This window comes from Simochromis diagramma, unplaced genomic scaffold (genome assembly GCF_900408965.1).
Source record: "Simochromis diagramma unplaced genomic scaffold, fSimDia1.1 OVJJ01000024.1, whole genome shotgun sequence".
NCBI classification, from domain to species: domain Eukaryota; kingdom Metazoa; phylum Chordata; class Actinopteri; order Cichliformes; family Cichlidae; genus Simochromis; species Simochromis diagramma.
This window is the reverse complement of record NW_024387332.1, coordinates 1,530,183-1,552,582: the sequence shown is the minus strand read 5'-3', so window position 1 is coordinate 1,552,582 and position 22,400 is coordinate 1,530,183. Positions and strand designations below refer to the sequence as shown.

General features: G+C 45.2%; 1 protein-coding gene across 5 annotated transcripts in view; it reads left to right on the top strand.

Annotated features, from left to right (window-relative positions):
* The first annotated feature begins 1,498 nt into the window (after positions 1 to 1,498).
* snx19b (sorting nexin 19b) overlaps positions 1,499 to 22,400 on the top strand; it is a 43,670-nt gene continuing 22,768 nt past the window's right edge. Inside the window, exons 1-11 of one of the 5 annotated variants that reach the window (XM_040006363.1) lie at positions 1,499 to 1,699; positions 2,274 to 2,551; positions 2,662 to 2,856; positions 3,738 to 4,952; positions 6,803 to 7,001; positions 7,112 to 7,212; positions 7,304 to 7,423; positions 7,626 to 7,750; positions 8,560 to 8,653; positions 9,599 to 9,746; positions 15,707 to 15,848. In XM_040006363.1, coding sequence (XP_039862297.1) covers positions 2,348 to 2,551; positions 2,662 to 2,856; positions 3,738 to 4,952; positions 6,803 to 7,001; positions 7,112 to 7,212; positions 7,304 to 7,423; positions 7,626 to 7,750; positions 8,560 to 8,653; positions 9,599 to 9,746; positions 15,707 to 15,848 — 2,543 coding nt within the window. In that variant the 5' untranslated portion in view covers positions 1,499 to 1,699; positions 2,274 to 2,347. Of the gene's footprint in view, positions 2,092 to 2,218; positions 2,552 to 2,661; positions 2,857 to 3,737; positions 4,953 to 6,802; positions 7,002 to 7,111; positions 7,213 to 7,303; positions 7,424 to 7,625; positions 7,751 to 8,559; positions 8,654 to 9,598; positions 9,747 to 15,706; positions 15,849 to 22,400 lie in introns of all 5 variants that reach the window. The other 4 variants (XM_040006366.1, XM_040006362.1, XM_040006364.1 and 1 more) reach the window with 4 other exon arrangements.

Below are 22,400 nucleotides of genomic sequence, written 5' to 3'. Positions count from 1 at the left end.
AATGTCCAGAATGTCCAGTGTGTGTGTAAGAACTATATGTGTGGGTCAGTACTGTGTGGTGGTGTGATTGAGAGACCGTATCGCCTGCGGGAAGAAGCTCCTCCTCAGTCTCTCTGTGTTGGTCTTCAGGGAGCGGAATCGCTTTCCTGACCTCAACAGAGAGAACAGTCCGTTGTTGGGATGGCTGAGGTCCTTCACGATCTTCCTGGCCTTGGTCCAGCACCGCCTGCTGTAGATTGAGTGCAGGTCAGGGAGCTCAGGGCGGATGGTGCGCTCAGCTGACCGCACAACCCTCTGTAGAGCTCGTCTGTCCTGCATGGTGCTGTTCCCGAACCAGGTTAAGATGTTTCCCGTCAGGATGCTCTCTATGGTGCACGAGTAAAAGTTCCTTAGCACCTTGGAGGGCAGTTGGAAGTCTCTCAAGCGTCTGAGGTGGTAGAGATGCTGACGGGCCTTTTTCACCACGGTGTTGATGTGACAGGACCACGACAGGTCCTGCGTGATGTGAACTCCGAGGTATTTGAAGCTGTCCACTCTCTCCACTGGGCACTCGTTGATGACGGGGGTCAGGTAGTTCCTCTCCTGCTTAGTGCTGAAGTCCACTATCAGCTCCTTTGTCTTACTGACGTTTAGAAGGAGGTTGTTCCTCTGGCACCAGTTCTCCAGATTCCTAATCTCCTTCAGGTAGGCCGTCTCGTTGTTATCAGAGATCAGGCCCACCACGACGGTGTCGTCAGCAAACTTGATGATGGTGGTGGAGCTGGTAGTGGCCACACAGTCATATGTGTACAAAGAGTACAGCAGGGGGCTCAGAACACACCCCTGGGGGGCTCCAGTGCTGAGAGTGGTGGAGGCTGAGACATGTCCGCCCATCCTTACTGCCTGTGGTCTGCCAGTTAGGAAGTTGGAGATCCACAGACACATAGATGAGCTGAGTCCCAGATGCTCCAGCTTGGTGGTGAGTGTGGAGGGAATTATGGTGTTAAATGCAGACTGACAGCATCGCCTCCCATGGAGGCACAGAGTTAGAAAGATGGAGACTTCAGATTATATTGTGACCTGATGATAAATCCATTATGCAAGTTGATGAGTGAATGAGTGTAAAAGTGTGTACACAAAATAGCAAACTAATATTTAATTTGTAAAAATGCAAATTACAGACTGATTTCCAATGTCTCCATGTGTTTTTTTTTATGTGTAATGTCTTTACTTATATTGGTGAATAGACTTTAGTGAACAGGACTTCCAAAGAGGGATTTTTAACTGGATAAATCAAAGATATATAAAAGTCGCTTTGCCATGAACTGATTGCGTTGTGACAGGAATGCTGTTTGTGTCTCACGATGACTTGATATCATTCGTGAGGGATACATTTGAAATATATTTCACACATTATAGGCCAAGAAGCCATTTACAGCAGTTTGAATACGGGCAATCACTTTTTGGCAAATACCGGAAGTCAGTTGCCTCCGAAGCCTTGGAGCCTGCCCCAATCGATACGTCATAGCTCGCAATACAGGAAGTAAACAAACCAGACCGAGGAGTTGACGCCGAGAAGCTCACGAGACCTCTCGTTGAGTGCTGGACGGCTCGTGCAGGGTGTATGTCTGTCTGAGCTCGCGCTGTAGCTTGTTGTGTGCGTTTATGAGCAGGCGTCGCGCGCTTCTGGAGTGACGTGTCTTTGGTTCAGCACTGTAAGGTTGGTATATGCGTGCTGCAGCTCTGACAAATACAGCGCTTCTCTTCATTTCAGCATCTTTACAAAGAAGCAGCGATGCCGCTCATGTTTCCAGCTACCTCTCTGCTGCTGTTACTGGCGTAGGAAGCAGCTAAAGGGCAGACATTAATCTTGACATCTTGCTTAGCTGCTGTCTCAGCCTGTCGGACGTACACCGTCATGAAACATCTGAGCGGAGTTCGGTCTCAGCACGACAGTTAATGCCTTTGGGCTAACGCTAGTACCACCGCAGCATAGCTACACCGGGTTAGCTAGTGAAGCATGTTCATTTACTCCCGAAGCACGGTACAATCAGCGTTAGCTTGTAGCGTACACGCGCTGGCTCAGCAGATACGAGACACATCGTCCCTGAGGTCAGTGAAGCATTTTACAACACTTCTTCTGTTTGCTGTCAGTACGTGATAAGCAGCGTGGATGATATGTTTGTGTTACACATTCATCCCCTTTACTTCAACTTAACCCCACTCTGCTTGCACTCAGCTTCCCGTCCTGTTTCCGATGTGCCACTCAGGTGTTATCGTTTTGGTTCTTTAAGGAGTGATGGTACCCGGCACGCCTGATCTTCACTTCTCCAGTTGGGGCCATTGAGAAAGCAAACCCTGCAGCATCATGGCTGAGGTGTGGGGACAGCGGAGCTTGCTGGGCGTCGGTGTGGTGTTGGCCTGGCTGGTGCTGTTCCACCTGCTGGTCAACATCTGGCTGCTGTGTGTCTTCACCAGCCTGCTCTTGGTGCTCTGGGGCTGGCTCGGCTCACAGACTGTTCTTGAGTCCAACAGTGTGATTCACCTGGAGAGGTTTATCACCTGGGAGCAAGTAGGTCTATAATTAATGATGGTGTACAGCTTGATGTTTTACAATATATGGATGTGATTATAAACAGTTTGGGCTAAGTTAACCTTAGACTCCTAATTACTAATTTTCAGATTCCAAAGTCCGAGAAGGATGAAAATGATCTGGACCAGGAGATCCACAACACAGTGAAGAAAATCATCAGAGACTTTGTCACCTCCTGGTACTCCACTGTGTCCTCTGAGAGTGCTTTTGAAACAGAGATTGAAGAAGCCATGATCTCCATGGCCATGAGGCTGAAACTGCGAGCAAGAACAGCTGACAGGAAGGTACTGAGCTTTAAAGGAGCAGGGAGCTTTCACAAGGTCTAACAATGTGCTTGCAAGAATTTTCTGTAGTTAATGTGAAGGCCAGGCACACTACAAGTACTTGAAGAACAAGTGTTTGTGTTAACCTGCTTACAGTTGTTGTTGCTATGGATGAGGAGCACTTGTAAATCTGCATTAAAATCTGTAAAGAGATTTCCAAAAGTCTGGGATGGTTAAAACCATCTATTAAAATAATGTATGCAGTGTTGATACGTGTTAGTAAACAAGTCATTCTGGACTGTAGCTGGGTAAATATTAGGAAAGGTGTGACCCATTACCACAGGTCATGTGACTGTTGAGGAGTTCTTTAACATCCTAGGACCTGCGTCCACATACGTGGACATCACATTTTGGGTTATTTAGACTAAAATACTCAATTTTGCTCTACATGGGCCTGATATCCACTTACGAGGATGTTATCCTGCTACTGTTCTATCAACATATTAAATGAATATCCTCTGTATATGACAGGAAATAAGAGAAACCACAGTAGTTCCCTTTATGTACCAGCTCAGACTCTGAGAACCATGAGCTCTATAAGAAGCACTGTGTGGTAGGTGACAGCAGGTCCTGTGAGTTGCGATTTAGACTTCAAGTAGTTCAAATCGTCATATGAAGTATTTCAGCACATCCACTAGCAGCTCAGCACCGGTCTATGGTATTCACCACAGAGATGCTCTAACCCCTTCTGCCTATTCGACCTTTGTCGGTGTCACTTTAGTCATTTTTCCTACGTCCAGCATAAAACAGAACTTGTAAAGAAACTAAATTAAAATGCAGAATTAAAAATGGAGAGAATCAGAATTTCTCTAATGGGTCGTGTAAATGTGTGAATTCTGCAGGAACTGACCCAGAGGGTCCTCGATCTGTTCGGCTGCCATCTACAGGACTACATGAAAGCCAAGGAGCTGGTGACCGAGCAGCAGGTGTCTCTGAGAGCAAATGAGAGCAGCGAGAACGAGCAGCTGTGGAAGGCTTATTCCAGCATCAGCAGCCCTCACCTCGCCGTGACCAGCGAAACAGTGGAAGTCAACTATGTGAGAGCAGTCGCAGACTTGCTGCTGCACGTTTTAGTGCCTTCACCGCACTTGGAAACGCGCACTGGACGGTTTGTGGTTGGAGAGCTGATAACCTGTAATGTCCTGCTGCCTCTCGTTGCCAAACTGTCGGACCCTGACTGGTTAAACCTCCTCATACTTAAAATATTTGTCAGCCAACCGCCAGAAACAACAGAATCACCAAATTCATCCCCGCTCCTACCCTCTCCACCTGATGAGGTCGCTCCAGCATGGCAGGCAGCACATGTTCCTCAAGAGAACAGCGACGTTCCTGCGCAGAGAGCGGAGGCTGAAAAGATCAATCACACAGAGACCGCCACGCCCGCTGCCGATGATGTGCCCGACTCCGCGGAGGCGGACTTTCCACAACACAACGCCGAAGAAGATGAAACTGTTCGACCCTTTTTAAGGCGCTACACAAGAGGAAGCAAGTCAAACCCATTTTACCAGGAAAATGACTCTGACCCGGATTCTCCTTTGGCTGATTTTAAACGCAGTTCCAGCGATTCTTTGGTCATGATCGGACAAGATGATGGTCTGGATGACAGTAGGAAGGATTGCGCCACATCTGTCGAGACCAACTACGGGTTGGATTTGGAGGATGTTTGCCACAGTCCAGTGGACGGCCAAACCAAATTCCTGCTGAGCTCAGAATCGGAGGAGCAGACTAATGGCTGCGTCCTGCCATCGCTCAGCACAGCAGAGAGGGACTCCAGTATCAGCAGGATTCGTTCCTTGGAGAGAGAAGGCAGTTCCCCGTCTATAATCGCCACCAGAGGCCTTCTTATAGGCGCAGAGCAGACTGGGGTAATGAATCCTAATGAGCTGAGTGTTGTCAGTACATTGCAGTGCTGTTCCTCTGTCCCCACGTTCAGTTTTGAGCCCCTCAGCAGCCCCGAGGGACCCGTCATCATCCAAAACCTCCGCATCACTGGAACCATCACGGCTAAGGAGCACCGAGGCACCGGCTCGCACCCCTACACACTTTACACCATCAAAGTAAGGACAATGTGACTTTGCTACGATGCAGTTGTTGGTTGGTGTTTACTGGGCTGATCGATGACCCACAGAAAAACACCCAGAGTGCTACAGCACTGCTTTCAGGAGTGTCCTCTCTATCAGGCATTTGGCCATGATGATGAGCTTTTCTGCATTTGTGCAGTTTTTAGCACTGACAAATATAATGATGATAAAAGGCAGTAATTTTAATATTTCAACATATTTAACTTTCAGTTTTGTTTAAAACCCTAAAATACACAGAAACAGGACTCGTTCTGCACTGGGAGAAAGTTTTTAGAGCTTTACTAAAACGTTAAATAAATCAGTGCTAGGACGTTTGGATAGCAAGCTTAATCCATCAAACAAAAGTAAATATTAGACAAAGATAACACCACTAAACACAAAACACAGGATGTTCTTTATTAAGAGGGAAAAAAGTCAGTTACACAGTATTCAAAGTAATGCAGTTTGTCATCCCCGCGCTGATGAGCGACCCGAAGGAGGGCTGGGGCCGAGCTTTAGCCGTGACTGAGTGAGGGTCTATTTGGACACTTTGTTCTCTCAGGTGGACATGAAATAAAAAAGCAAAATTAATTTCACATAATTAATATCAGTTTTAGACCTTAACACAGTAACACTTAACACAAAGGGTAACATCTAGGTGCAGTTTCCCCCTCTGGGGGTGAGGGTACCTGGACCTGGGGTGTAAAGTATGTTTGGGGAGTGTGATTGTGTGTACAGTGTCTATTTGTCTGTCTTTACGTTGGGTGAGTGCTGAGTATTTGTATATGTGTATATGGGGGTGGGAATGCAGGTTTGTGTCTGTGTGGCTGTTCGTCTGTGTCTATATGTCAGGTTGGGTCTTAGACTCCGCCCCTCTGGGAACATCCAAAGTATGGAGGCCTTTCTCCCCCCACCACACTCCCTGCCGGTGGCTGATGCCCTCGGGTGTCAGTGCGTTGGTGGTTCTTGGTGCGCGGCGCTGGGCGCTCAGGTATGTACCGGCTCACTCACAGTGGCTGCTTGGCACGGTCGGGCGCCCGTGGCTCGGTCAGGCCTTTTCTGGGGTGTGGGGGGCTCTCAGGCCTCTGGGCCTGGGGCTCGGTTCACTCTGGCATGGCTGGCTGCCCGCAGAGCCCACGGCACGTCACTGCAGCCCCCTCTGGCCTCTGCTCCGTGGCTGCTGGGTGACCCCTCATCTGGGGCTCTCCTCAGCTCTTCCCAGGAGGGTGGCACAGATGCCCCTCCGATGGTCCTCCTTGGGTCCTCGTACTCTGGGGCCTCTGGATGCCTGCAGCCTGGATCTCCTCCATGCCTGCTTCATGCCCTGGGGCGGGGCTATGTCTCCCCACACTCCCTAGCAGATCGTTACATGGAGAAACCTTTTGAATACAAGCGCGCTGATGCACACAGGTGTGCACAGACACAAACTACACCTTTCTTGGCTGCTACCTCACAGCACATTGTGTGCTGTAGGTCCTGCGTGCCACACAACAGCATTCAATATTTAATATTTACTGTTATTTACTGTTAGCTATTAATGTGGTGGTGCTGTGTTTATTATGTTGCTCTTTTTTTGCTTAGGGTTAGGGTTTCTCACTGTCCCTCTTCCCCTCTGTTTTTCTTTTCCTTCATCTTTCTTTCTCCCTTTCTTATCCCCCAGCCATGTCTGTCCCATCTGTAACAACTGAAGATAAAATAAAATAAATAACAATAAAAAAAACTTCATGTTTTCCTGCACTGACTGATGGGAATGCGAATACAGTCACAAATGTTTGGCCTGTACTGGTGCATTCTTACGTTCACTGGGATATCAGTGAAGCCTTACAGTTTGTTTTTTATCTTTACAGTATGAGACAGCAATGGCTTGTGAGAACCCGGGAAGCATCCAGGCCGGCTTTGAGGATGCAGAAACTGTACAGACGGGCTGTGAGAATCCATCTTCTGCTCAGTCTGTAGCCTATCACACGGTCAACAGACGCTACAGCGAGTTCCTCAATCTGCAGACACGACTGGAAGAAAAAACAGAACTGAGGAAACTCATCAAAGGTACTGAAGTTTTATATTTTGCTCGACATTTGAAAGGAGTGTTGCATTAGACCTTTGAGAACCTTAGAGAGTTTGTTTGTTCCAGTCTGACTCATCTGATCTTTTTCCAGGCGTGAAAGGTCCAAAGAAAATATTTCCAGACATGCCGTTTGGAAACATGGACAGTGATAAGATAGAAGCCAGGAAGGGCCTCCTGGAGACCTTTCTAAAAGTTGGTGGAAAACCTTTCTGTAGTGCACTCGTGTTGTTTGTTGGCCTGCTGCTACATTTCTGGTGGCTTCTTTCTGTTTCAACCTTTTCAGCAACTGTGCAGCATCCCTGAAATAGCCAACAGTGAGGAGATGCAGGAATTTCTCGCTCTCAATACAGATGCCAGGATCGCCTTTGTCAAGAAACCTTTCATTGTGTCACGCATAGACAAGGTGACTATTTCATTCTAACACGAGTGAGTGACACATGAGTGTTTGTGCTTAGTTTGCTGAGACGGAGCGCTGATGTGGAAGAAATGACCTGCTCTGGTTTCAGCTTGTGATGCCTCGTGGCAGCTGTTGTTGGGATTTGGCGCTCGATAAATAAACCTGAATAAATGGAATTGATACAGCTCATATGTGTTTACTCGTGCAGATTGTGGTGAACGCCATCGTCGACACCCTGAAGACGGCGTTTCCTCGCTCAGAGCCTCAGAGCCCCACAGAGGATAATGAGACTGAGGTGGATGGAGGCAAAATAGGTGCCGATAAGAAGACCAGGTAAGAAACACGTGCAGGCTCAGTGGAGCACGCTGCTTCCTGCACCTCCTGCGTCTATCCTGTGATCCTCTCACCATCTGAGCTAGCTAAGAGCAATGCTGTGAGGACTCACTTTTGTGTTTTTTGGAGTAGCTGCTGCACAAGAGTTTGAGCAGGTCGTCCACGAGTTGGAAGGTCAGCGGTTTGAGTCGGGTTAGATCACACAAGTTAAACCTATTTTTTAATTTTTGTGCTCCAGGTGCTGAATGTTTGTTTTTCTTACAGATGCAACATTTAGCGATACACTGTGCATTTCTATTTGTACTTTTGTTACGTCTTTCCCAGCCTGTCCTGCCTTAGACATTGTCATACTGTATACCACCTGTATAATGTAAAAACTGAAATGGCAGCAATAGAAATGGAGAAACAAACAGATCAACCCTGAACAAGAGGAGTCGTGGAGATCTTGGAAAAGCAAAATGTGTTTGGCGCCACAGTTATGATCTGAGTGCACTGTGTGTGCGTCACCGGTGCATTCACATCATAAATCTGACTGCAGTTCTTACTGAACATTTACTGATGCAGAGCTGTTGTTCCCCACAATGAAGTCAACCCAGACTGGGAACACTGAAGAGGCCCTCCATGGTTTCAAAGCAGAGTGAGACGCCCGTGCAGTAGCATGGATCTTTACTGGTTTAACACGTCACTTGTCTTTGTAGTGGGGATGATTGCGGTACAGTTAATACTGTGTAATAAAACCAGGCTTGTTTTAAGTCAGGCTCAATAATTGCTTGAGTTGTTTTCAGTCATGTGTGTTCTGTTTGTTCCAGATCTCGTCTGAAGTTCTCCAGTAAAAACGTTCCCTGTATGAATGGCTCAGACGTGAGACCTCCGGTTCTGTTCAGTATGGAGGAGGCCAGCACAGTAAGCGACGTCCATCACAGCTCGGGTGCACGCTTTTTAAATGATGCAAAAGCTCACACTGTGGAGCTTCTTTTGTGCCTCTACGAGTGAATCAACCAGACTGAGTTAACAATGAATTAAAATATGAATGTAAATGTTTTGTAAATGCAGACCTTCTGTTTGCTGATGTGCAGAATATTGTGCAGCAGACCAAGAACCTCAATCAAGTCTGGTCGCTTTTCTTTCCAAAGGACAACTTTTTGCAGCTTTCTGCCTCGAGGCACGTGGCCTATGGCCGCAGTAGACCAAAGGGGTGCATAATTCATTTGGTGGTTTAATGGTGTGGGCTTTTCTTTGTAGAGGCATACGTTGGGCCTCTTACTGCCAACTGAGCTGACCCTGTCTGTGCCTTTATGATGATAGCGGGTCTATGGCTGGCCCCAGCAGGCTAATACAAGATGTGTTGCAAAGCTCAAATCATCTCAGTCATTTCCTTAACACGACAGTGAGTTCACTGTGGCCTCCACAGTCTCCAGATTTACATTCAGTAAGGCACCTTTGGAATGTGGAGGAACAGGAGATTTACACCTGTAGTCCTCCCTCAGCCTGGTTCTGCTGGAGGTTTCTTCCTGTTAAAAGGGAGTTTTTCCTTCCCACTGTCGCCAAAGTGCTGCTCATAGGGGGTCATATGATTGTTGGGTTTTCTCTGTATGTAATAATGTAGGGTCTACCTCACAATATAAAGCACCTTGAGGTGACTGTTGTTGTGATTTGGCGCTGTGTAAATAACATTGAATTGAATAGCTGCAACCACTATGTGACACCATCATGTCAGCATGGACCAATCTCTGAGCAATGTTTCTGTCAAACTGCTGAAGAACTGAGACGGTTCTGAGGGAAAATGGGATCCAGCTGCTTTACTTTCACTGAATGTTATTAAGTGCAAACTCTGTTCTGTGATTCCAGATGTTTAATGGGATGTCTCTGGGATATTTGCAAGCCTTTATCAATGAACAGGAGAAACAGACCATGAAGGATGAGACAGAGAGAGGGACCTGTGCAGGATTAAGAGAATTTAGAGGCCATCTGGATCACAGGAAGAGTCGGGAACGCGGTAAGGACACGGGCTAATATTCACATTGGTTTATGAATGGTTCAGTGCTGCGTGTGAATTTAAACCAGTAAAGTAAATACTCAGTAAGACTATTGAATAAAATAAAACTGGCCATGATCACCCTCAGTCACACCCAACAGCTGACACAGCAGCACCGTTCCAGCAGTCCTGAAATCTGTATGTTTCTGATGGTTTTTGTCTAAATTACTGGAGAAGTCATCATGTTGCCTTTGGCTGATGTCACTGCAGTAAGATGCATAAACTTAAATGGCAAAGTTAAAAGCCAGCGTTGGATCTCGAATCACCATTATCACAACTATCATCGTCTGTGTGTGTGTGTGTCTGTGTGTGTGTCTGTGTGTGTCTGTGTGTGTGTGTGTGTGTCTGTCTCTGTTTGTGTGTGTGTGTCTGTGTGTGTGTCTTTGTGTGTGACTCACGCTGGCTTGTCTGCTTTCGTTTGCCTTTGTGTCTGACCAGCTCACTGACTCATTAAGTCACTACCACTCTCCATTCAGTGTCTCTCTGTGATCACAGCTGGGAGTTCTGTTCCAGTCACTGATCAAATGCATCAGACCACATGTTCATATTTTGGCAAACTGACATGCTGCTGTGGATACAAAGAGCGAGGCAGCAAAGGAAACTACAGTCTATTACTACATTAGGTCTAAAACAGGCATCTGTGACAGAGCTCACAGCTGCTGCCCAGGCTGGGCGTTCCTAATCTGGCAACACTTTGTAATAACCATCATTGATGGTTGGTCAGTCGCTAGTTAATAGTGATGGGTCGTTCGCGAACGAAACGGCTCTTAGAGCCGGCTCTTTGACGTGAACGACGCGAGCCGGCTCCTTATCGCGAGCTGTGGGTTGTTTTCTTTCTCTCTCTTTTTTCCGCTTCACTCCACAGCGAGCCTTGTGCTTTGCTCTGGGCAGAGGGGGGAGGGGCGGTAGTTACACTCAGTAGCACAGGAACAGAGCGGGAGGGAGAGAGAGAGCAGGGACAACAACGTCACATTAGAAAGGTATAGTAATCATCCACAACTATTTTCAGTTGCAGATGATAAAGGATTCAGAAAGTTTATTCATGCAGGTCCATATGACAGAGAATATGTATCTTCTTTTTGTTTTCATATTTTAATTTATATTTAATTGTGTTGTGGTTTGCAGTGTTTTGTGTTGTTTTCACTTTAAATTTGTTTAAAAGGAAAAAGCTGAAAATTTAAATAGTTAAAAGTTGAAATGTGAATAGTTGGTTTTTGTATTATATGATTTATTTATTACATTTTATGTGGAGTGAATAAATAAAAGTATATTTATGGTGGCCCCCAGAGACAAAACACATAAAAACTCAAAACGCGTACAAAACACAGCAGAAGTGCTCCAGGATGCTAGGGGGCAGTGTTGAGCTTTTGTTACCTCGTGGCTACACAAGCCAGGAAGTACGAACGACCGGATTTGGTGTGTGGTAGTAACAGGTAAATGAACTTTTTTTTTTTTTAAATTATTTGACTATATATAAGTGCCTGTGTATAAATACACAAACAATACACACATGCTTTCAATTGTGTAATTTAAGTGATCTAGTAGCTCTGCTTTGGAAGTTCAGTTCATGCTAGAAATGTGTTTTGGAGTTTGTACGTGTTTTGTCTCTAGGGGCCACCGCATATATTTATATATAAACATATATAAATAAAACCACTTTTTTTTACATTAGTAATTCCTTTTGTGCATAATTTTATATTATTGTTAATAATAAATAAATTAAAGCAACAAAACAACCTGAAGAGCCGGTTCTCTAAAAAAAGATGGAAATCCCATCACTACTAGTTAATCTTTAATCAGCGGTTGTTGTGCTGCTAAGAAATGATAAAAGATAATTTATTGGGACAAACAGGTATGTTTGGATGTCTTGATATACACAGCTGTGAGGGACATGTCCTCGTTCCATCAGTTTGCGCTGAGTTTTCAGGCTCGTTGAGTCCTCGAATATGATCTGTTCATAGCAGAGATTGTATAAAAAGTTTCTCCCTGAAGTGTGTCAGAAATGTTAGGACATTCAGTCCAAACCCAAAACATTAACTCTTATCTACCTTTAAGACTTATCACAAAGGACTTGTTGCATCATGCAGCGCGCCATCATTGTTCATTATAAAGAACTACCACAGGAAAAACCGAGGCCCTTCCTTCTTATGCTCGATGCTGTAATGAGACATTCACTGTTTAATAAACCATTTTTTCACAGTCGGCCAGCGACGTGTGAAACTATCAGACTCTAGTTTCTTCTTGTTTCTGTAAGAGAGGATGAAGTACATCATAAACTGCTTTAAATATTGTCTTGGTATGATGGACAGGCACACGTCTGCTAACAAGTGCTAAGTAACAGAATTTCATCCAAACTGAAGCACAAATTTCATGAACAATTGTTCCAACAAGAATCAAACAGGATAGCAGACCAGCTAGGCAGCTAGCCAAGGTGAGGCCTAACAGACAGCCATCAACTACAGCTGTCAGTAAGAGCTGCCACACTCCTACTTTAACGTTAACATACATGATTTGCTTCTATTTTGCTGGTTTGTTTCAATTTTAGTTACAGCTTCAGTCCCCAAAGTTGGGAAACTGTGAAAATGTAAACAAAGAGAATGCAGTGATTATCAAACCCATATTTTATTCACCACAGGACATAGAAAACATGTTTAAACTGAGAAAATGACCCCCCAGGTCAGTTTGACTTTGATTGCAGCAACATGTTGTTGCTGTGTTTCGGGAATATTGTTCACATCTTGTCTGATGCAGAATTCTAGCAGCTCACCAGCCCTGGGTAGTCTTTTTTGGTATTTTTCATGCCAAATGTTCTCAGTTGCTCAAAGGTCTGGGCTGCAGGCAGGCAGAGATGCAGGCTTTTAAATGAAGGGCCGATGGCGGACGGATGGCCGCTCGCCTCTGTAGTGGTTGTCTGTTTTTTCCAAACAGAATTTCAAATTCACGAAACCTTTTCTTTCAGGTTGCTTCAGTAATTTTAAATGAGCGTCTGAGCTCGTTCACATACAGCTGCTTCTTCACACAGCTGGAGCGTTCGCCTGCATTTGTCCATGCGTGGTGAACAGGGGCTGTTTTTAATGTAAAAATGTCAGTATTACACTTTAATCCATATCATGGACGTTATTATGAGACCTGCTTTCCACTTGTGCAGAAGTGTCAGGTAAATACATAGTATGAAGTGTAGAGACGCTTATTTGAACATCAACTTAATGTGAAAGAGAACAGGTGAATACACACTATAGTATGTACAGTCCTGAGCAAAGGTTTATGGGAGTGAGCCGAACATTATTCTGAGCATGGAGTTTACTGAAAACAGCACTTGCACTGAAACAGGCTGTTTTACAGCTGATCCAAAGTTTACGACCACGTGCCTTTAAAAGGCCAAATCTGTGCACAAATGTGGGTTCACTGTCATTTTCTGTCAGGCAGTTTCTGCCATGATGCTCTGATGGCAAAGGCAAAACAACGTCCCCTTTGTGAACGTGGTCGGGTTGTTGAGCTGCATAAGCAGGCTCTCTCACAGCTGCTGAGGAGGGACGCAGTAAGACAGACATTTTGAATTTCTTAAATGATCCTGAGGGTTATGGAACAAAACATTTAAGTGGGAGACCCCAAAGATTTCACCAGCACCAGCAAGGTCGTTACTGGTGCCGACTGCAGCCCCATAACCATCAGACGGCATCTGAGACTGAAGGGCTGCAAAAACAAAACGCGTCTTCAAAGACCTCGTCTCCTTGAACGCCACAGAACTGACCGTTTGGACTTTGCTGCGGAGCACCAAACGTTGGACACGAGGTGGAAGGTGTTAGCCTGCATCAGCTCATGGCTCAGTTTATACTGTTCTACACAAACACTTGACAAATCTTATCTGTGCATGTAGGGCTGCTCGATTATGGCAAAAATGATAATCACGATTATTTTCACTGACATTGAGATCTCGATTATTTGACGATATTTATTTAACAATAACAATGTGTTGAATAATGACTTTAAAGATTGTCAAAAAATAATATAAAATAGTGCAAATACTGATAACAGTGCAAATGTTTGCAATATAAGAAATAAATGAAAAATGTAAACATCTATGTTTAGTGAACTTTGCAGTGTTGCTCTGTGGTGCAGCTACGACACTGTAGCAAAGTTTACACACTGTGTCTACTTGATCCACGTCTGACTCCGCGAACCCATAATGTTTCCACACCACTGAAGTTTTTTTTTACCTCTTTTCAACCAACAGCAGTCACTCTCCTCTCCAAATAACTTCTGCTTAGCTTTCCGAGCTTCCCTCGGGTCCTCTTAATCAGCGGTCCCCAACCCCCGGGCCTCGGACCGGTACCGGTCTGTTAGTCGTTTGGTTTCGGGCCGCGAGAGTTGAGGCTCAGGTGTGAAATGTATAGTTTTCTGGGTTTTTATCAGTTTTCAGCGTTATTTTGTTATCGTTTTTATCGTTAACTCTGTTTTCCTGGGTCTTTTCACGTGTGTTATGAATAAATTTTCTTTTTTTTGGTACCGGTACTAGTTTTATTTTGTTGTATTTATCCGCGACACCTTAAAGGCCGGTCCAAGAAAATATTGTCGGGCATAAACCGGTCTGTGTTGCAAAAAAGGTTGGAGACCGCTGCTCTTAATTGTTGTGACACGTGTTCGAAATGCAGAGAGGTGCGCTCGATTTGCCACACGGAGCAGCGCGAGAGTAAAGCACAAGGGAGGGGCTAATAATTGGCTCAGTCATTTTTAATGATCGTTGAAAGCCCAGATCGTAATCGAGATTAAAATTCGATTAATTGAGCAGCCCTATGTGCATGCTTCATCCTCTCCCTTGCAACCCACCTGTTGTCACTCCACCTCATGTCTTCTGCTCCCAGTGATGGAGGCTGTCATGTGCTGGCTTGCCATGTATTGCAGATGGAAGGTCAAGGTGACCCTTAAGAGAAAACTGGCTCCATTACTGCAGATGGCATTCTTCACTCTGTCTTCCTGATTCATAGATGTGACCATCAGTAAATGTGTGTCATTGTTGTAGTTGACGTGACAGTATTACAAACATTGTGTTAGTTACAGCAGCTGGTATGGAGTCCAGTAGTTTTCATTACCAGTACATAGTACTGAGGCATGTGTTTGACCTTTAGGTCAGCTTCTGTTGTTTCTGAATCAGATTTTACTCTGATACTTAAAAGTTGATTCACAAATTATTTAGAGGCAAAGCTGAGTGACAAACCTGTTTCTGAGGCATGGCAGCGCTTGAGTCCAGCCACATGAGGGCACCATTGATAAACGTATGAAAAGGAGCATTGGTATGCTCTTCACATCTACACTGCATCAGTTACACACCAGCCCTCATTTCTTTGTATTTAGCTGGGAAAATGTGAAATGGGTGCAGCGATTTAGTGAAGCACAAGCAAACATTAAAGGAAATACAGTATATAAGGAAAAATAGACTCTGTATAATTCTAATGAGCTTGAAAGTCAATATTGGTGTGCCCACATTTATTCTTCAGCGCTGCTGGCGTTCTTACAAGCTGTCCTGTGACTCCTTAGTCACAAGTAGGAACAGCTCTCCAGGCTTCTTGAAGGACACTCAAAGCTCTTTGGATGGTGGCCACCTTTTGTCCTGTTCTGTGAATATGATCAGAGAACAGAGAGAGACTCTGGGGAGGCTGACAGGTTCTGAACAGACACTTTCCAGGTGCATCAGTCTGACGGTACTTTTATTGCTTTAAATGAGAATCTGGCTCAAAACTTTTGCACAGTTCTGTATGTCGAATGTGTCACTGAAACAGGTTGTATTATGTTTATACACGTATGTCTTTCCATGCCGTGCTCAGTTAACACTATATAGTAGACGTGATCTTCAGCTGTACCACAGTAAGAATGTGGTTGGATGTGTTTCTGCATTTATGTCTTTGTTTGTTCCTTTTTCAAAGGTCTCGGCTTTGGATCTGAGATGGCGCTGGCTGAGGTGGCTCTGAACATCCTGTGTTTACTGATGAAGCAGCAGTGGAGCTGGCTGTGCATGGAAAACATTCAGAAGACCATCAGACTTGTGTTTGGGACACTTATTAACAGGTGACCAGTTATTTAACGGTGGTGAGAGTCAACGTGCAAAGATGAGGATAGATTTACATTCATGCATAAAAGGAATAAAAGCATGCTAATGGTTGGCAAAGTAGTGCTGTCCACCCCTGCGGTGCAGGCTGCTCCTACCGACACGACTCAGTTTTTATTATACCAAATTTAATATGTTTCAGAGTAGTTACTGAAAAGCTGCAGCACACGGCAGTGACTGAGTACACTGAGATGTTAGCCTTTGTGAACACTGTGATAGAATCTGTTTACAAGCGGCAACTACAACATTTTAATAACATGTTGTTGACGCTCGCTTCAGACCTGTCGCAGCACTTGCACATTCAGCCTCCTTCTGGATGGCGTCTGCATTACTGATGGGGCTTTAGGCCACTTTCATGGTAACAGAGTATAACGAGGCAGCAGCGCAGCGACTCAGTGGTTAGCACTGTTGTCTCACAGCACACCACGTTTTTAACCGCTTGCATGTTTCATAGTTTGGAGGTTTGGAGTCTGAGCTGTCATTCAGCAGGAGGTGGGAGACGTCCTGGAGAGGTCACAGTCCATTACAGGGCAGGATGAGTTAAATCACACAGCAGCTTTAGCTGTATGTTAAATGTATACAAATATAACCCACCCATTGTGTTAGTGATTAAAATAGGGGCGTAAAAACAGTCAAAATGTTGGAAGAACGAACATCTGAAGTACATTACTGTGCTGTGAACATATCACAATAATATGCATTTATTTATTTTACATTTTAAATCCGTCTTTCTTTTTTGCATTGGTAGTGGGTTAAATGTCTCAGCTCAGATGTTCTAGCACTTTCTAGTGGATCCACATCCTTCCAGGTCTGCTATAGTTTCCCCTGGTTTCCTGATGACCATACGCGAGCTCTGGAACGACTTCACCCTACAGTCTGCTACACGTTGAGTACGGTTGTCATCACTGCACCAATCTGTCTCTGGCCCCCTCGTCCATCTTACCCTGCATGTAATCAAGCCCCAAAGCCCCTCTCTCAGGGAACCAGCTTACTCCAAACCAGACCTGGGCAACGCACCAGGATGTCTTCATCTTCTTAATTACAATGATGTTTATTCGTGTAACATTCCAGAGACTAAACCTCACTTAGATGCTGTACATGTTGTGCTTTTGGCACCTGGGAGCTACTTAGTGCAGCTAAAACACATCAGTGGTGCCGAAGCATCACTGAGCTCATTTCTCGCTCTCTTCACCAGCAGTAACGTTTTGAAACAGCCCAGAGTGACTTCGAAGTAAATCTGGCCGCTGCTGCTGCAACCTGAGGTGCTTTTTACAAGGCTTTCAGCTACAAAGTGTCTGCATATCTGTGTGCCGTAAAGTCTCCGCACGGAGCCAGGTCAGGGCACGAAGACACATGTTCCCTCGTGGAAATTCCACAGAGAGGGCTGTTTATGAGCTGGAAAAGCAGTCTGGGTTTGTGCAGTCGTTAGAGAAGAGGAGTTGAAATGTCAGACGAGGGTTCGGGACGATCCTTTGCAGCGGTCCATGTGAAAAACGAGTAAACAAAAATCGAATTCAAGAAAAGTGCCCCACGTTTTTGAATCCCAGTGTTTTCATGTATGCTGTGAGTCTGTGTGGACATGCACGTCTGCACTGCCTGGCCTCTGCAGAGAATGCAGACGCCAACTCCCCAAACATTTGTCGCAGATGGGTATAGCTCCCACTGCCAGTAAACGGGAGGCAGTGTTCTTGGGTTGTAGCGTTTGTGCCATCAGTCCTGTGACCTCACGTTCCCTGGGGTGTTAGCACCAGAATATCTAGCTTCATATTGATACAGAGTCCTCTATTTTAAGAGGGTCTGCCATTCAAGTATGTAAGGCCTTGTGCTTTTGTTTGGCCTCGTCTATATTAGGCAGCAGCCTGTCAGCAGCGCCCTGACAGCTCTGTCCTCTCATCACAGAGGTTTGTCCGTGCAGATCAGGTGAGATGCTGTCGGTAGAACCGCTACACATGAAACTCGTCTTCTGCAGTTTCAGAGGTTGAAACAAATGAACAGCAGCTTATAAACCATAACACAAGATTAAATAATGATTCCTGGAAGAGCTGCGCACAGTGTAAATTATATAAAAGCTTTCTGTAAAAGTCCTGCTGCTGAAAGGGAAAATGATGTGAATGATGGTTAGAAGTGCTTTAAAACGTCTCATGGGGATTCAGTGATAGTTAGCAGGAGCCGGCCTCAGCGCCTCGGGACCTTTGTAGCCTTTGAAGCAGCTCATTGGCAGGGAGAGGCAGACGTGTCGCTCATTCTTCTGCTGCTTCACTCAGGGCTGAAACCTTCACACAGGCATCCATGTCTGTCAGAGGATGATATTTATATTCTGCTGCCCTCCTCCACCATCACACTGTTGGTTTGTGTTGAACTCTACGTTAATGTTGCATTTTAAAACTTAGAGATCTGTCAGTATTATATTTAGCCAGTGTGATACTAGTGCAGGATTAACGAGCTATAATCTGAATAATAAATTAGAGTGAAACCAAAAACTGAAACAGCTTATTTTCCATCTCTTCACCAGCAGGAACAGTTTCAAACAGTCCAGAATGATTTTCAAAGTAAAACTTGTAAAAAGTGTTTTTCTGTTATTAACAGCGGGACACATTTTTCTGCATCAGTCTGCAGTGCTAGTTCAAATAATTAGGGTTAAATGGATGTATAACTATAACTACACACCTGTTCTGTCCTTAATGTGGCTTTAAGATCACTCACAGTGATGCACAGGGGCTTGTTTGAGTGCAGTCCTTTGCTCAAGTGCACATTAGCATGCAGGCTGAAGGAGCAGGGGTTTGAAACTTGCTTACAGCGTGTGATCGTGTTGCACTTCTGGTCGTTGCAGGCTTTGTGACAGTGTGTTACTCTGCTGTGAACAGCATCCCCGCTCTGCTGCGCTCCCTGGGTGAGTGAATAGGTTAGAGAGTAACAAAGAGCAGAGATGCGAGAGAACAGGAGACCTTTGGTTCTTCTAACTTCATTGTACACATAATTATAGTTGCACTGCATCGCCTGTCCAGCTCATGCTTGGGATTCTGTCTCAATCTTTCAGTTATTCACTGTTGACCAACGTTTAAACATCATGTTCAGAGACTGGGACAGAAATATTCTACGTGTGTGTGTGTGTGTGTGTGTGTGTGTGTGTGTGTGTGTGTGTGACATGTCTGGCTGGAAAAGCCGTCTCTCCTATAAATGGGGTCCAAGTGAGCCTCTGGTTTGGGAGATGTCTGATTTTTATGGACTGGAAAGTGGGACGGTTTAAAATGAATAACGTCTCCTTCTGTTAGACGGCAGTCTGGATGGAAAATTCAGCTGCAGCCAGGTTGTTGTTAGTGTCTAGATGTGCTGGTGATATAGCAGCGAGTGCAGGCGTCTGTAGTCCATGTTCTGTTTGGTTAAATGTGGCTGTCGAGATAAAAGTTGACCATCCTGAGGTGGAAGAAAACTGAACAGGACATACTGAGAGCTGTGTGAAGCGTAGAAATGTGTACAATCATGTGAGGTAGCAGTAGGAGGAAGTATGGCAGTCCTGTACTCCTGTACGTGTGATAGGAAAACTGGGTCTAATGCAACAAGGGCCTGAGATTTTCTCGGAAAGCCGTTGGACTACGTTTTAACTCTTGTGTAGGTGACTGTAGTCGGCACACTCCACCCTCGTACTTGTTCCTTGACACACACCCACTAGCGATTCTCGGGACCTTTGTCATTGGTCTGAAGGACGTCCTTATATGCTCACTACACGTTTGGCTTCACCAAACTGCATGTGGCATCTCACCTCGGTCTCCTGTTGCACCAGTCATACAATACGATTCTTTATTTTGACTAAAACAGCTCATTAATACTTCCATAAACAATTCGAACATTACCACCAGACCTCGCTGACAGCTTGATGATGGAGGTGAGGATGAAAGGAGCATGGAGGATTTAAGCCCTGTCAGCGGCTGTCGCAGCGAACACTCTTTTTCGTTTGCTCGCTCTGGTTATTCTTCTGCTGTTAATTAATACCCAGAGATCCCACTCTGACATCCAGCGCTCTGCTTGGGTTTCACTCGTGGTGAACAAGTTGTTTGGCCTCGCTGACTGCTGCAGCATTTAGCCCGTGATCACACTGTGGCATTTGGACAGAAGCGTAAATTTGCTGTCAGAACTCTGATGCTAAGACAATCATGGCTTTTCTGTCTGTTTGATGTAACTCTCTGTGTGGCTGCTCTGAGCAGGCCGATTGCTTCAGAGCATTCACGAGGAACACCCTCAAATGTTGAAGGACCTCTGTGGCACAGAAAGAGAGCCTGGTGTGTGCCCACACTCAAGGGCGTCCATACGCTCGTGTTTGCTTAGTGCCAGTCCCAAGTTTTGATATACTGAGCAGTGTGTGAGGAAAGGTGCTCGTGTGGATGAATCTGTGTTTGATATAGCAGCTTAAGTAGGAAGACGAGCAGAAAGCATCAGATGTGACGTTCTTGTCTTGCAGATGTTTCAAAGGTTAAAAATGCACGACTGATTTTGATTAATGAATGATTTACATAACACCTTCTTTTTCACTTGTTGAGCATCATGGATGCATCTTTGAGTGTTTGGCTTCCAGAGGCACAAAAAACAAATCATTTTAAAATGCAACATTTTTAATTTTTGCTGCAGCTGGAGAAGCAGACGTGTGTGTCGCTCCACTTAAACCACAACACCGCCGTTATAGTTCGAGCGCCATGCTGCTGTCTCGTGTTGAGCAATCCAAATGCAGTTATGTTTACCCGCATCATCATTAATCTGCTGCAGTGTCGCCACTGAGCAAAAAAAGACTGTGCAGACGCTCTAATCTAAACTTATTACATGTGACAATATGCATTAGCGCACATTTAGACCAGCTTATTATGAGTGTAAGAGAATAGTCGTGAGTCAGGTGTTGAAGACGAGGATATTTTCACTCTTCCACTTGTGACTCTACGTTGTTATTGATAGAATTTACTCTTTCGGACTTTGGCAGCCGCGCCTGGCTTTGTGTCAGAGTCCATATTTTATCATAACAGACGACGTCATGCCTTATTACTGCATGAAGACCAGATGCTTGTTTTTGACAGTGCTGCGGGTTTAAATCACTGATTGGCCTCTTTGACGCCGCTGGTTGTTTCCGCAGAAGACGACAGAGTCGTCCGCCGTTCTTGCTGTTGTGCTGCTGTCCCGGGGCAGGTGTGGCGTGAACAGATGAGGTCTTGTGTCAGCGGGAGTTCACGCTCAGGCTAAAAAGTGCAGGTGGGCAGAGGGGTGGCCACGCATGTCAGAATACTGGTGTAGGTGAGGGATGTAAGAGAGGCTCGTTACATGATCGTACAGGCTGTCTGTCAGCTTCTGGTGTGGCATCCATGAACAGGCCGTTACTCACAAGACAAATCAGACTTTGTGGGATCAGCTGTTGTTTTTATCTCAAACTGTTTAAGTTGGAAGTTTTCTCTGTATCATGTCACCAACATGACATTATTCCCTCTCGACAAATATCGTGTTATGTTACGCTCCCATTCCTGCTGAACTATGCAATCGTCTCGCTGGGACATTACAGATCAGATATCTACATCAGCCCCAGTGTGCCCTCGGTCAGAGCTCGCCGGCCTCCTCGTCTGTTTGTCCTCATCTAGCTTTAGAAACATGTAGAGACATCGAGTCCTTGTTTGGCAGGAAATAAAAGTCTCTTTGTTGTTCACATTCTTGATAAAGTTAGATGGAGGACGAGAGGTGCATGTTTAAATGCTGTCAGGATGTTTGCAGAATCAACATGTCTTAAATAAGGACAGGAGCAGGATGAAGTCACGTCCTGACCCGTCGGCCTCTTCACTTCCCTGGTGTCGTGTTTTCACTGCTCACCTGAGCCTGTGGCCTGAGATGTGGCTCCAAAGTCACAGTTGATCTTCTGCGTCCAGAGACATACTTGAGAAATGACGCGTCTGTCAGATTCTGGCTGCGAGCTTATTTTAGTTCCAACAGGACCTGGTTGTACTTTTCTGTCTTTACCTTAAATGGTTACTAAAGCGAATCCTGCCGTGCAGCGCTGCTCGGCCTGTCCCTCAGGGTTTTCAAAGCATCTTGCTTCAAGGTGCTGAACAAAAATTTAGCATGAACAGTTTAAGAATTACAGCTGTTTTTACACCCAATCACATTTAAACAAATTCACATACATGTAAATATAACAGCTGCTTTTAATAACTGGATGAAATAAAGTCTGCAGCCATTCGAAGTGTGAAGCCGCTCTTTCATCTCAAGGCTCCTCAATAATGACCGAACAGAGATGCTGTGTTTCTGGCTGAGCACAGACGCGCTTATCCGGCAGTCTGCTTCTTTCAGTGGGTACCCACAGCTGTAGGTGGGAGTGGGAATGTAGATCAACCACTAAACTGACAGCTGAAAGCTTCATGCTCAGCTTTCTCTGCATTCCTGAACAAACCTGTACCTACGTCTGTATCTGCATGAAGTTTGAAGGATGATGGAAGAGGCTGATTACATGCACATAATTGCAAATTCCTCCTGAGCAGATCCTGACG